Source organism: Hemicordylus capensis, chromosome 1, assembly GCF_027244095.1.
Source record: "Hemicordylus capensis ecotype Gifberg chromosome 1, rHemCap1.1.pri, whole genome shotgun sequence".
NCBI lineage: Eukaryota > Metazoa > Chordata > Lepidosauria > Squamata > Cordylidae > Hemicordylus > Hemicordylus capensis.
This window is the reverse complement of record NC_069657.1, coordinates 163,624,906-163,640,316: the sequence shown is the minus strand read 5'-3', so window position 1 is coordinate 163,640,316 and position 15,411 is coordinate 163,624,906. Positions and strand designations below refer to the sequence as shown.

General features: G+C 41.9%; 1 protein-coding gene across 2 annotated transcripts in view; it reads left to right on the top strand.

The window, feature by feature from the left end:
• The window catches only part of CFAP221 (cilia and flagella associated protein 221), a 50,236-nt gene that overhangs the window by 850 nt on the left and 33,975 nt on the right, over positions 1-15,411 (top strand). Inside the window, exons 2-8 of one of the 2 annotated variants that reach the window (XM_053247635.1) lie at positions 4,806-4,967; positions 6,133-6,233; positions 6,370-6,456; positions 6,595-6,690; positions 9,395-9,495; positions 12,412-12,515; positions 13,987-14,146. In XM_053247635.1, the coding sequence (XP_053103610.1) occupies positions 4,829-4,967; positions 6,133-6,233; positions 6,370-6,456; positions 6,595-6,690; positions 9,395-9,495; positions 12,412-12,515; positions 13,987-14,146 (788 nt within the window). In that variant the 5' untranslated portion in view covers positions 4,806-4,828. Of the gene's footprint in view, positions 1-4,782; positions 4,968-6,132; positions 6,234-6,369; positions 6,457-6,594; positions 6,691-9,394; positions 9,496-12,411; positions 12,516-13,986; positions 14,147-15,411 lie in introns of both variants that reach the window. The other variant, XM_053247625.1, reaches the window with a different exon arrangement.

Here is a 15,411-nt window from a genome sequence, read left to right as displayed (position 1 = left end):
GGTGTTTGTGGCACAGATGGTCAGGACAGGACAGGAGGGCCTGTGGTCATGACATAGGGCAGTGTTCCCAAGTCTTTTTCATCTCAAGGCCACACATTAAAAATAGAGGCACACTGCCCCGACACACGTTTTTTTTAGTGACAAGACACTGTGGAATTTTATTTATTTACTTATTTTTGCTTCCTTCCTCCTCATTCTTATATAATCTTTATTCTTATCTGAAGCCATCCTTCCTGCAGTTGATGCCCTGGGAAGGAATTGATTGACTCCTGGTACACAACGGAACAAACCTGCTCCAAAAGTGGGGAGTCTAAACTTTTGGAGCTGATTCAGAGCAAGTCAGTATGGCACATTAGCTGGGAAATGCTGGCTTAGGGTGAGGCCTACTCTCATACCTGCCTCTTCAGCTCTGCTGTTCTGGCTGCTCCTTGGTTCCTCCTCACTTCTCTCTCAGCCTAATCTACTTCACAGGGTTGTTGTGAGGAGAAACTTAAGTGTGTAGTACTCTGGGCTCCTTGGAGGAAGAGCGGGATATAATATGTAAAAAAAACCGGCTCACTATATTTTACCACAAGACCTGCTCTCCTCAAGAGGATTTCTCCCATTCTAGACATGCCTCTGGAAGCAGGGGCGTAACTACCATTAGGCAAGTGGAGGTGGCTGCCTGGGGGCCCCCACGCCTCGAGGGGCCCCCCAGAAGCAAGTCACATGACTCCCCAACACCCGCAGAGCTTCGGTGCCGTGGAAAAGCCAACCTCAAGTTCGGAGCAAAGGCGGCATGCATGCAGCAAAGTCCTTGTCTGCAGAAGCAACTCTGAGCTGGGAGCGCTCTTCCCCATGGCGAGGGTGGAGGGACGGGGTTAAAGCGAGGGAGTGGAGTTTTCTAGAGAAGCTGGCAAGAAGCCTTGTGTGAGGACAGACCCCCTCCCCTCCATCCGAATGCAGCCTTGGCTGGATGGTGAGTGTGCAGCAGCCGGAAGGGAAGGGAAGGGGGCCAGTGTTGGAAGTCTGTGGGGGTAGCTCCTGCGAAAGGAGATATTTTCTCCCTGCTGCTGCTCTGAGATCAGGAACAATCTTAGTTCAATCACACTTACTGGGGGAACAACAAGCACTCAGTCCAGAGGGACTTCTTACTTATGAGTAAACAAGCACTGGCAGGGACTGCATGGCTGCAACCCTGTGCACGTTTACTAGAAGCAACTGGTGGGGCTCAATGGGGCTTGCTTCTGAGTAGAAGTGTTCAGGATCGGGCTGTACAAAGGAATGGAGCAGTTGCTCTTCATTTTCTTGCAGCTGAAAACAAGCGTGCAATTCTCTCCTTCAAATTCAAACAAGAGGAGTGCTGACAGCCTGATTTGAAATCATTCTACAGCCATTGCTGTGGATACAGCAGCTGCTCCAAGATATCATCTCACAACGTCCCCTAACACCCCCCCCCATTTCAACTTGTTCGGGAAGTTATTACCATGCATCCCATCTCATGAGGATTAAGTACTCTGTCTCAGTTCTGGACATGTAAAGGTAAAGTGTGCCGTTGAGTCGATGTCGACTCCTAGTGATTACAGCCTTGTGGTTGTCTTAGGTAGAATACAGGAGGGGTTTACCATTGCCATCTCCTGCGCAGTATGAGATGATGCCTTTCAGCATCTTCCATGTAGCATGTGTATAAATGTATCTGTAAGGGACAGAGAGGAGTCATGAGATTTCATAACCCCATGTGAATTAATGACCTATTCTTATATATAATTAACTATATAACTATATAAATATAGTTATATTTATAATGATATAGTTATAAATATAACTATATAAATATCCACCATATTCATAATGGGGATGTGAGTGTGAATACACTATATATTGTGAAGTGTGTGTATGTATCAGCGAGGGGCCCATTTTAAAATTTTGTCTCCGGGCCCACTCCAGCCTTGTTACGCCCCTGTCTGGAAGTTCATGCTATGCATGGGTGTCCACAAGGTAGGCAGTTGCCCCTTGCTCTCCCAGATTCATGGCTGGATATGATATCTATTTATATATTTTATCTATATATCTGTACTTATGTACATTGTCCCCACTGGAAAAACTCCAGACGCCCATGATGCTATGTTTGGTTTTCTGTGTAAAATGCCCTATTTGTCTGTTACATTTACATGGAGCTCAGGGCAGTATACATGGTTCTTCCTTCTCCCTTTTATCCTCACAGCCACCTCATGAGGTAGGTGAGGCTGATAGACACTGGCCCAAGGCCAGCCAACAAACTTCATGGCTGCATGTCAATTTGAACCTGGGCCTGTCCTGTCCTGAGCACTCAGACCACTACACTCTTGGACATCCCATTTTATGTCATTGTAAGATGCAGATGGGAGTTCATTTGTACTTTTTCAAAATCACATGGGAAGCTGCTTCAGAAATAGCCTGGAGTCCTTACTATCCTGGAATGTTGTTCCAATTTATTTTCCATCTTGTTCCCAATGTATTTCCCACTTGTGGCAGCTCCTTATAATAACAGCATGCTGTGTAAATGTATGACACATACCACCTTTTAATGAATGAGATGTGAGGAACCTATTTTGTGTTAGAGAGGGTGGACCTATGCTTTACACACAACATGAGACTGTTGCAGAAACTGGCATCCCCATGCTGAGTTCACCCCCTTTCCACTGTCATGTGTAATAATACTCTTCCCATGTTCTGAAGTTATGCATTACTCTTGTCCCTGCTAATGGTAGCCAGTGGTAATAGCACATACATGGCAGTGTCATCAAAACAGGGTAAGTGCTTATTTGCTCAGTGAAGTGGGGGAGGATTTGAACCTGGGATGCCATTTTCAGCATACGCACCACTACAAGTGTAATATGTTGTTCCTCCCAAAATAATTGCAAAGGTCAGCTGACAGCTGCCCTCTCCTCTCCTCTCCTCTCCTCTCCCCACCAAGGCCCACCTTGGTTTTGTGCCCTTTGACACTGTGAAGTAGACAGCAGAGACAGATGCCCAACAGGCTGGCTTTTGTGAACAGAGCAGATAGTTTAATGCTTAATATTCTGTGGCAAGCCTCAAGCTATATTTACATTTAGATAACTGTGCTTACTTCAGCTGGACCTGTGATCTCTCTTAGCCCTTGCTGCATGATGCATTTGTCTTCATTAAGTAAACAACTCATTCTAAAGTTATTTAAAGCAGAGAATTGAAATGCCACTGCTGTAACACCACATATTAATATTTAGCAATTGAAGAGGAAGCTGGAAAAGTTAAGAAAGCTTTAAAGATTGCCAGAGAAGAACAGTTAATCAAGCTCTGAAAAATAACCAGATAGACCTTGGGAATGAGCCATATTGCTTTTCCTGGAGCATTCTAGTTGGGAAAAGAAAACTCTGTACACACATTTCTTTGCTCAGAACCTGTTTCTGTAGGCATAAGTGGTTTAAGAATATGGTGGAGGTCATACTGAAGCATGCTTCTGTCATGTGACAGAAATGTATGGTGTTAACCTTTTTCATACTTTTTATTCTGGCATTTTCACAATACAAAAGAAGATAGTTGTCAAACAAGAACAGACATTGTCATCAGTTATGTCAAGTGATGTATGTTATCTTCATCAGTGATATTTACAATTACAGAGCAACACCTACAAAATAAACGTGATAAATAATTAAATTTAGGGGGGAACTCATCCATGGAAAGAGTTTCCACTGATGCAATGATACAGTAGTCTGGATGGTGGCCAATATATTTTTAAACATGCAGTTTTCATACACAAATGCCACTCCCTCCAACACTACTCTGCCAGTCACCTTTCAGAGCTGAGTGAACAGAGTGAATTTCAGTCTCTAAATATTCTTTCTACAGTAGAAAGTATTAGGAACAGAAAACAGAAATACCTGAAATGAACTAACATGTTATTTTGTGTAATACTACTTGTAGTGAAGAACATGACATATACATGTCATGGTACTACTATTTGTTGTATACACACACACACACACACACTTTTTTTGGGCAATTCCCTCTTCTGCCTGTACCTTTTCTGAGACATTGTTAGGTCTGCTTCCATAGTTTTATTTTATTGTCAGCTGAGTACTTAGTTTGTGTTATTGTACTGTATTGTGAATACAGGGAGGAGAGCTGGTCTTGTGGTAGCAAGCATGACTTGTCCCCTTAAGCTAAGCAGGGTCTGCCCTGGTTGCATATGAAAGGGAGACTAGAAGTGTGAGCACTGTAAGATATTCCCCTCAGGGGGTGGAGCTGCTCTGGGAAGAGCAGAAGGTTTCAAGTTCCCTCCCTGGCTTCTCTAAGATAGGGCTGAGAGAGATTCCTGCCTGCAACCTTGGAGAAGCTGCTGCCAGTCTGTGAAGACAATACTGAGCTAGATAGACCAATGGTCTGACTCAATATATGGCAGCTTCCTATGTTCCTATGACAGAATAGTTCTAAAAGTTATTTTACTGAATTAAATGTTTTTGTACAATTTATTCTTCTTAGCCATTTATTCTGTGATTAGATGGGTTATACATTTTATAAATTGTTAAGTTAGGGCTAAACCATTCCAGCAATGGTTTAGTGGAATAGATGCCATGTGCTGGGCCATCCAGGGAAAGAAAGAGCTTTCCAACTTCTGATAGCATTGAGTCACGTTTCAATTTCCTTGGAAGTGCTTTGCATTTTCTGCATAGTGTCATCAACTGCAGTACAGACACATAAGGCGTTGCGTGTGTGACTTACAGGTGTGTTTGTGCATGTGGAATTTCCATATGTATGGTTGCATTCATTTGCATTCAATCACAGGGAACAACCATTCTGATGTACAGGGAACAAAGTTTTTCACAGCAAGATGGAAGTGGTGAATTCACGCCATACTGACTTCAGCAGCAACAAAGGATCTGTTAGGAAAGTTCCATCCCTTCTTCTGGGCAGCTTGGTGGAGGAGCCTAAAAAAGGAGCTGATGTCCCCAATCACCTCCTGGAATCCAGTAAGTCTATGTTCTTCATTGTAACACCCAGGGGCCAGTGGTGGCCCCCATCAACCCTAACTGCTGTCCCCTGACTAATTGCTTATTGGGTCTGTGAGAAGCTCCAGCCAAAGCTGAACATTCTGTACAGTCCCCCTGGCACCATTCAGAGACCAACATTTTCACCCTCCAGTGCTGCACTGGGTAATGGAGCCCTCTTGAGCCCCTGCACCATCTTGGAAGGTGTGCACAGAGTGCTAGGAAGTGTAGCCCTTCCCAGCGCTTTTCGTACAGAACTCTTGAGAGGGCTCTGTCTCTTTTAAAGGGTCCTCCCAGCACTGAGAAAAGTGCAGTACTGTGCAGAGGTCGGCACAGTGAGGCTCTCGGGTTGAAGGTTTGTTTGTTTGTTTGTTTGTTTCCTTTTTTGCCAAAATGGCCCCTGCTTGAAAAATAGTGAAGATCACTGCAGTAAGTGATTGGCTGACTGAATTTTCTCAGGCATAAGGGAAGGTTGATTATTTATATTATATTATTTTATTTATTATAGGCTTCTGTGGGGGTCAGTCTTTCCCCTAGTGAAGCTGACTAGTCCAGCCTATTTATAGGAATGATGCCTGTCCTATTTGAGGAAATGCAAAAGCATGATAACTGAGCTTTCCTGAAGCTCCGCTTAACAGAAGCTAGTCCTATGTTTATTCTGCTCTCTGACAGTTTAGGCATTCATTTAGAAACAAATAAGAAAAAATAAGGAGTTGTATTAGTCTGTAACTGTATTCAAAAACAGATAAGGGAAATTCATGGAGATAAGACCTGACTTCAACTACTGCTTGAGAAAAGAATAATCAGCCTCAATGATAGTAAGGTGTTACCATAGGAAAATGGATATTGCTCCATTAAATGGAGTAGTGGGTAGGTTATTGGGGATATACTGTCTATGTAGTATGATAACTTTCTATGCAAAGAAGATGCTGAGCTAAATAGACTATGGTCCCCCAGTCCACTTAAAGTTTGCCATGGCTAAGTGCTAAAACAAATGGAACACATGAGTCATCATGGTAACTTTTTGTCCTATTCCTTTCAGTGGGATTTAGTCACAAAGAACTTTAGTGGGCTTAATATAGCTAATCTGGCCCAGTATACCAATTATTGCTTAAGTCTTCTTCCTTTTTTTCTCTTCTAATTTCAGAGATTTATACAAAACTTGTAAGAAACAATGTCATACAGGCAGAACCAGCCATAATGCATTATGGAGGGTATGAAATTGAAAAACATCACCAACAAATTCTGGTAGGCATTTAAGCTACTATTAGATAATAGGTTGAAATGAGATAATAGAAGTATTTAGCAGTGCTGCCTTCTTGTGCTTAACTAGATCTCTTTATGAGTAAATATCTAGTTTAAAAAATAACTTTTTGTTCTACAGAAACTTGTAAATATTTCTGGCGATCTCATAAACCTTCACATTATTCCACCCCAGACAAAGTACTTCCAGATCAAGTACAGCAAAACAGTAAGTGTCAGCAGTAACCTTCAGATGGTTCACATTTGATTCTTTATGTCCATTTGGAACTACCTTTGAACTATACAAATGCTTTTGGAGTACTTCTTGGAAAATTGTTCTGCTCTCCCCCCCCCTTTTTTTTAATAGCATCGGCTTGTCCCTGGCTTGTCCTTTGCTATTACAGTTGACTTCTGTCCTGATGAATGGCGATATTATTATGACTGCATTCGAATCCATTCTCAGGTAAGGAGTTACAAGGAGGTATACAGGCTTTCACTCCATAGGTGAAATAAATATATGTACTTGTATGGCTCATATCCATATATACTGGATATTTCTAGCAAATATTTATATAAATATCCTTTACTGCAATCACCCTGTATTATTCATCCTATCCCTTCATGTTGTTTTGTTCTACAGTCAGTCCAAGGAATGTTAACACAGAATTAAAATATATATTGTTCTAGTACGAACTAATCTGCCTACTTTCCTTTCACTATCCCTATACCTGGACGTTATTTGGTTCAAATTGAGGTCCACAAGTTAGACCTCTTGCCCCTCACATGTTCACATGTCCACCATCTTTGATTGGGGAGGATGACACCATTGCAAACTACACTATTGAGGTGTCCCTGTGTTTCTACATCTGTGCCAAATTTGGTTCAAATTGCTTAAACAGTCCACAGGTTAGTGTACTTGCACCCCAGTAGCTCACACATCCTCCATCTTGGATCAGGGTGGATGACATCATCACAAACTACACCATTGGAGCATTCCTATGTGTCTCTACCGCTGTAGCAAATTTGGTTCAAATCAGTTAGGCAGTTCACAAGTTGGCCCACTTGTGCCTCAGAAGTTTGTGTCTGCCATATTGAATCGGGGTGGATGACATCAGCACAAACTACACCGTTGAAGTGTCCCTGTGTGTCACTTACTACAACTGTACCTAATTTGGCTCAAATTGATTACATGTTCCACAAGTTAGCCCATTGTGCCTCAAACATTCACGCGTCCATGATCTTGAATTGGGGTAGATTACATCATCACAAACTACGCCATTGGGGCATCCCTATTTGTCCTTACAGTTGTAGCAAATTTGATTCAAATCTGTTAGGCGGTTCACAGATTAGCCCCCTTGTGCCTCAAATGTTTACGCGTCCACCATCTTGAATTGGGGTGTGTGACATAATCACAAACTGCGCTGTTGAGGTGTCACTATGTGTCCCTACAACTGTTCCCGATTTGGTTCATATTGGTCCAGGCATTGCAAAGTTGATATGTGGCGGAGGGCGAGGTGTGGGGGAGAAACACAAACGGACACATGAAATGCCAGGTGATCATAAGCCTACTGGAAAGTAGGCTAGAAAGGGAAAAGGTCTCTTGCAAATCTAGAAGAATAGGTGCTAAAATAGAAGAATATCCATTTTTGTTGAAATAAGTAGATAAGGTGTACAGAAAAGCAGCAATTGCAGGCTTTCAGTCATGTGAATTGTCTGTTTTCCATTCATAAACAGAATGGGTTATCTACGCATTGGATTGGATCTTAATTTACTACTCCATAAACAGGAGCATCTTGCCATCTTCTCATGAAAGGATGATCCATCACAGAGCAGCATTTTAGGACACAAACTAATATTTTCAGACACAATCATGTGAGCAAGATACTTGATTGCTATTGGGATCATGACTGGAAAAAAACTACACAGAAGATGTAACTAGATGAGACTTTTCTGTGTGTTCATGCTAGAAAAAAATCAAGTTGAAATTTGTCTTCCGGATTCTGAACATTTTAGCAAGACTCTAGTCCTGCTCAGGTATTCAAATAGCTTGTATCCAGATAGGCATTCAGCTTCCCCAGAAGAGTACTTCAGAAAGGCCTGTTCTCCATGCTGATGTGCTGTCCACGAATGCAGTGTTTGTTTGCAAAGGAGACAAATTTTGTGCTTGGCAAAAGATTCTCCCTAAAATTGGGGAAGCTGGTATACCAGCATTCCTAATCACGGGGAGAAGCTCTTCCCAGTTACAGCATTTGTTTCCTCAGACAAATGCTGTATCCATGAAAAGAGGGAGTGGAGAGGCAAAGCCATTGATCATTCCAGCATGGGGAGTGGGGCTTACCAGCATACTCTTGTAGATAATGTTCTTGGGTCTTAGGTACTACAGCACCCACAGCCACCTAATGGTGCAGCGGGAAAATGACTTATTATCCAGCCAGAAATTGCTGGTTTGAATCCCCGCTGGTATGTTTCCCAGTCTATGGGAAACACCCATATTGGGCAGCAGCGATGTAGGAAGATACTGAAAGGCATCATCTCATACTTCGCAGGAGGTGGCAATGGTAAACCCCTCCTGTATTCTACCAAAGACCACCACAGGGCTCTGTGGTCACCAGGAGTTGACACCAACTCGATGGCACAACTTTACAGCACCCACACTACCTGAACACTGGATCAGGGCTTCAGTATTTTCTTCACACCCTATGAGAACTAAAAACATACATTTTAAAAATCAAGCTGTGATTACTTGTTCGAATTTGTAAAAGCCACCAGATTAAATCTATGCTAAAAAGACAAGTTGCAATTTTGATCATGTGTACTTGTTTCTGCAGTCTTGGAACTGAATAAGAAAGACAGTAATCCTATATACACTTAAGTAGGATAATTCTTTTTCAGCTCTATGGGACCTGTATCTGAGTAAACAGGAATAGGAGTAGATTGCAATTTTTTCCCCTCTGCCATGCAAATTTTCCTGTAATGCTGGTAGAATAATCTCTGTTGTAGTTCTCTTTTAAATGCTGTGTAGTTAAAAACAAACTAGCAATGAGCAAACCCTGTAATCCACATAAACCTGGTTGTACAGGAACTGATAAGTAGCTACCCCAATACATATAAAGGAATATTATTTATTACTTGTAATAATCTGTGCAACTTTCTTATTTTCTCTACAGGGAGACAACACTTTGCTGGTACCGCTACATGCCTATCCTGTGATGAATGCTATAGAATTTCCTTCCTATATTAATTTGTCTGATGTTTCACTGGGACAGTCGTAAGCAGTTTACTGCAGCAATTATTTCTTATTTAAAACTGTGCCTCATGCATTGCTAGAATTATTAGCATAATATGAATGGGACAAAATGAACAGAATATCTTGTTCTTATATAATAACAACTCGATCAGGAAATATAATTGCATCTGGTTTCCCCATAACCATATGTATACATTTTTCTTTTGGTGAACCAGCATTGTAAAATGTATTTGATTATTTTGTAATATGATCTGCTGCTGCTACTTTCTATGCTTTTCCCTCCAAGGCTAATGGGATTTCTGCTGAGACAGGTCTGTTGTTTCAGCAATAGTTGGTTACTATGGGACCTTTGTTGTTTCAACCATTACAATGAAGATGGTGTGGAAGTGGCCACAGTCATGGAAGGGGCCATAGTTAGTTCAGTGGTGGAGCACATGCTTGGCATGGAAAAGGTCCCAGGTTCTGGCCTCACTACTATTTATATACTGCTTTTCAATGAAAATGTTCTCAAAGTGGTTTGCATAGAATAAGGATAACTAGCTTAACCCACGCAGAGCATTTGCACACTGGTACATGATTGCTCCCCTCACCATGGTGCTTCTGCTCGCGAATTATCGCGAGAGCTGCCACGCACAGGATTAGCCATGGGTACGCCTTAGAGAATTAGATAGATAGATAGATAATAAGATGGTTCCTTGTCACCTAAAGGGCCCACAGTCTAAGAAGAAGCATGAGGGAGACAACAGCACTTGCCAAGTAGAGGAATGCTGTGCTGGGCTGAGTATGGCCAGTTACTTCCCTGCTACACCATTAAGGTGGCTATCAGAATGATGAAGGGTGGCAGAAATCCAGTGAAAACACGGTTTCTGCCACCCTTCATCATTCTGATAACCACCTTAATGGTGCAGCAGGGAAGTAACTGGCCCTACTCAGCCCAGCACAGCATTCCTCTCCTTGGCAAGTGCTGCTGTCTCCCCTGTCTCCAGGGAAGTAACTTGCCTAGGGAGCAAAAGTTTGCTGGTTCGAATCCCCACTGGCATGCTTCCCAAATAACGGGGAACACCTGTATCGGGCAGTAGCAATATAGGAAGACACTGAAAGGCATCATCTCATACTGTGTGGGAGATGGCAATGGTATACCCCTCCTGTGGTCTACCAAAGACAACCCCCTCGCTCTGTGGTCTCCAGGAATCGACACCGACTTGACGGCACAGCTTTACCTTTACTTCATCATTCTGATAGTGCTTGCATTCATCAATAATCCCACCAAGAATTATTATACAATATATTTTTATATAAAAGTGTTCAAATTATTATTATTATTTAAAGGCATTTATATGAGGCAACATGCGGGCAGGGTCTCTTTTTGCTTGCTGACACTTGCTGAAGCTCTATTGGTGAGCATGTGGGACAGGTCTTTTCTCTGTGGAAGCATCCAAGCTCTGAAATACCCTCGCCCTAGGACACCCAATCCTCCTAGCCTTCAGGCAGTTCCCTGAGACTCATCTGTTTATCTGCATTTTTGGAATAAATTGAAGTGGAAATTGTCTCTATGGTTATGATTTCATGGTGTCTGGTTTAATTGGCCAGCGTCCAGAGTGGCGTTAGAGGAAGCCCAGATCATTCTCCCCCTTCCCCTCCCCTCTCCTTTCTGCAATACAAAAAGCCATTCTCAAGGGTTGAGAGACCCTTGGCATTGGCGTGGGATGCAGCACCAGGGAAAAAGCACAGAGACACCTTCCAATAGTGGAAACTTCACTAGCTAGTTTCTTATCTTGAGAAACTTTGTTTGGATGTCAGCCAATGATCTCATTGCAACCTCTTTGTTTTTAAATGTTGTGTGTATTGTTACAGAGGCTGCATTTTTTGTCAAAGTAAACACACTATTTTTATTTTGTTCTAAGTTCCACTCTCGGGTCGCTTGTCATGACCCCGCTCCCTCAGTCTCATTCTGTCTGCCCATGCCTTTCTCCTCAGAAAGGGCACAATTGCTACTCGTATTGGAAGTGCTAAAAACCCAACAAGCAATGACACATTCCATTTCTAGCCTTAATCTAGCCTCTTAAAAATACATTTCAAGGAAATACATTCCTTACTTCTCAATTGGACAAGATTTTAGTGAAACACTTTATAAAACATGTAGCCGTTGTTTGAGAAAAATGTTGTTTTTTAAACTTGGTGGAGAGTTTGTGGTTTTTTTGTGTGTGTGTTTTTAAGCCATTTTGTTTTGACTAACTGGACCCAAGAATCCTAAAATGGCTGCCCCTAAAATAAGAACGGTTTGTATAAAATGTGTAGGACCTCCAACAAGGATGGCAACTAGGGTTCCCAAACCTGAACTGTGCTGAGGGGCATAGCTTCTTTGTAAGCTTAGGTGGCAAGCCTAATCATGTGATGAGGCCATCAGCCAACTTGTGAGCCATGTTGGTATCCATGGATGTTGCCTCCTAAATAAGAGTCAAGTTCCGTGTTCAGCATTCCATGGCAGAATCTTTCCTGGAATGTATATCTTCAGGCTTTAGATAGGTGTGGGTGGGTGGTGTCATGTTTTTGAATGCTCTTTGGCATAGAAAACTCCCTGGTTGTAAGTTTTTTCTGTCATGGTATTTTTATATGAAGTGCAGGGATTATTTTATGTGGAAAAGCGTTCAGACATATAACCCACAACCTGAAAGGCTCTATCATGTGATGTTGCTCAGTATAGCACAGAATCCTGAATACCAGCATTGGAGTTCGCGCAATCTTTAGTTAAGGATTTAATTCTTCATTTCTAAGATATGTGAGCTAAATTAAACCAAGATAATCACTTGTACCCGAGGAAACGTTTCATTTGCTTTTTCAGTACAGTACCTCTCTTTCTATCATGTTGCTATCAGATATGTGCTAACAAATATGAATTCAGTAATTTGTTATCTTTTCTCATCTCATAATTTGCAGTAAGAAATATGTGATCCCTTTGCAATGCAGCTGTCCCATAGATTTTGAGTTTCACATTGAGCTTCTTCAGCCTCACAAAGCCTTTACTGTTCATCCAACATCTGGTAAGATAGGAAGACAGGGCTCATTAATCTTTGAAATTATCTGGCTAGTCTCTTAGTTGTATATAAAAACATCTTGTTCACAAATTAAGAACAGAGGTCTTGTTGAATAGATCCAGCCATCTAGGTTGTCTCACTGTCACAGCTACAGTCTGCCCAGCTTTGTTTCTCTTGCAGCCTGATACTAAACATGTTTACTAAAGGATAAGGAAGAAAGCTGGTCTTGTGGTAGCAAGCATGACTTGTCCCCTTAGCTAAAGAGGTTCTGCCTTGGTTGCATTTGAATGGGAGACTACATGTGTAAACACTGTAAGATATGTTGGAGATGAACTTCCAGTACATCGACCTTTTGCACCAACTGTCCTAATGACCACTAGGGGCATTGGGAGTAGAGACAGTGAGTAAGGGTCTCCCTATCTGTCCCTACTCTATGACCCCTGAAATGACTCTGCAGCACTTCCTGTGCTGAGTCACAATCCTTCCTTTCCTCCTAGAGAGCAGATGGAAACATCTCTCTCTCTCTCTCTCTCTCTCCCCTTACCTATCCACTGTATAGTCCTTTAGATTAGATATAGGTCTTTCCTGTCTAAGTGTATTTAACCAATAAATGTTTAGTGTTTAGTCACACAAGGATCTCCATGTGTTTTCTCTAAATAGCTACAATATCCAAACCATCCTCTGCTACCTACTCTGTAACTGGAGTGTGTGCTCATTCCTTAGTGCTCTGCTGTTTTACCTATTGTGGGTAAAAATCAACAACCTCTAACAAGATACTGCTCTTAGGGGATGGAGTCGCTCTGGGAAGAGCATCTAGGTTCCAAGTTTCTTCCCTGGCATCTCCAAGATAGGGCTGAGAGAGATTCCTTCCTGCAACCTTGGAGAAGCTGCTGCCAGTCTGTGAAAACAATACTGAACTAGATAGACCAATTGTCTGACTCAGTATATGGCAGCTTCCTATGTTCCTATAAGTCTTGCTAAGTACAATGGGACTTGCTTCAAGATTATGGTGTTTAGGGTGGCAGCCTCAGTAGGCCAGATACAATCCTGGTACCCGTTCAGAAGTGACTCTCTGAAGCAAAAACATCTTACACTGGAAACAGGTTATCTGCAATGGAAAAATACAAAGCAGATGCAATGTTTTGAAATTAAAACGGAGTGAAAAATAAAGGAGAGAGATAACCATGGAAATAACAAGAAGCTTCCAAAAGGGATGAGGTTTAGCAATAACCATATATTTTACTAAGATATATAGTGGCTACTTGACCACACAAACTATTAAGAGTTTGCTTTCTAATCATGACATTCATGCTTCCTTTGAGGTCTCTTAAGTTGGGTTCCCAAAATTCCTGACTATGTCTAACTATTTAACACACACACACACACACGCTTTCTCGGCATATTTCTTACAGTCTGAAGAATGATGGCTTCACTTTGGCGTGATTACACTGACTATTTTTTATTTTATTCATTACAGGAATAATTCCAGCCAATGGGAAAGTAGAAGTAGTGGTTACGTTTATACCATTTGAATATGGAACAGCCCAAACCAAAATTCAGTTATGGATTTCACAGTTTAACTCAAAACCTTACATATGTGCCTTCACAGGAACATCAACACCACATCCCAATTTAACGTATGTGGTGTTAATATTTGCTTCTGATGTTTTTTCTCAATTGTGTTTAATTGAGAGATCTTTGTGAAATAATATTTTTCCATCTAAACAGTCATTCCATGATGCATGCTAGAATTTGGGCCAATGAATCAAGGCCAAATGAATAAGATTGTTTTGTTTAGAAACTTCCATTAAAACACCTTTTCAATAAATCTTTGTGGCCTGCAGTGCTATTTCTGATACCAAACTGTCTTCCAGCAGCAAATGTGTATCCTCTCTGCAGTTGTGAAGGGAGGGAAGTACACAACCAGCAAAGAAACATTTACATGTTAAATAGGAACAAATGCTTCACAAAGTTGTGTGGGCGCACTAGTCCCTTGACCATGTCAAGGCTTGCTTTGCTCAGATGCTTCAAACTGCATCTGGCCCCATCAGACTTTTTTTTTTTTTAATATATTGCATGCTGGTCACTCTAAAAATAGTATGGCCTGTAGGTGAAAAGGGTTCTCACTGTGACCTTTGGCCGACATTGTGAGCTGCTGTGTGGGAGACATTGTTCTAAAGATTAGATTTTGGGGCCCTGACTGAAAACAAGCTGCCTGGAGTCAATGCTGTGATTCAGTCTCTTTACTAGGATAGCAATTGCCATCAGGAATGTCCTGCCCATGGCTACCCTCTTGTTGCTGTGCAGTGGAGTCTACAAGGGAGAATGTGGAGGCACGGATGACTCCACAGCTCAACATCCAAGCAGCAAAATGGCCTCTCAGATCACAACATAGTGTTTAGGAGCTGGGGTTTTAACTAGGTGTACCCCATTTGCCAGGCATAGAGTGTGGCAGCTCCTCACTGTTGCACCACAATCACTCTCTTTTGTTAGGATCAGGCCTTTTAGACAATTATTTACCTGCTTGCAGCTTGTGTGCAATGTGCTTTAAGGTGTTTGCAGAACCTAGTTGTGTCCCCCACCACTCCGCCCGCGCGCACACACACACGTTTTTCTTTGCTGCTTTTAATGTTGCATGTTGTGTTGTGTTGTGTCCATAATTACTGAAATGTGCAGATTAGCTTTTTGTGTTGTGAGAATATATACTGTATTGCTATTAATTCCTCTGTGAGTTTCCTTCTATCCATCAGTGCCCTGAGCAACTTGTTAGTGGCTTCGTTTTAAACAGAGCACCCTCTCTCACTTAATCCTAGCATTTTGTATCCACATCCCAGATACTAAGGATCCATGTCCCTTCCAGAACTGTACCTATACTTTTACTTATGGGTATTAAAAGGTATGT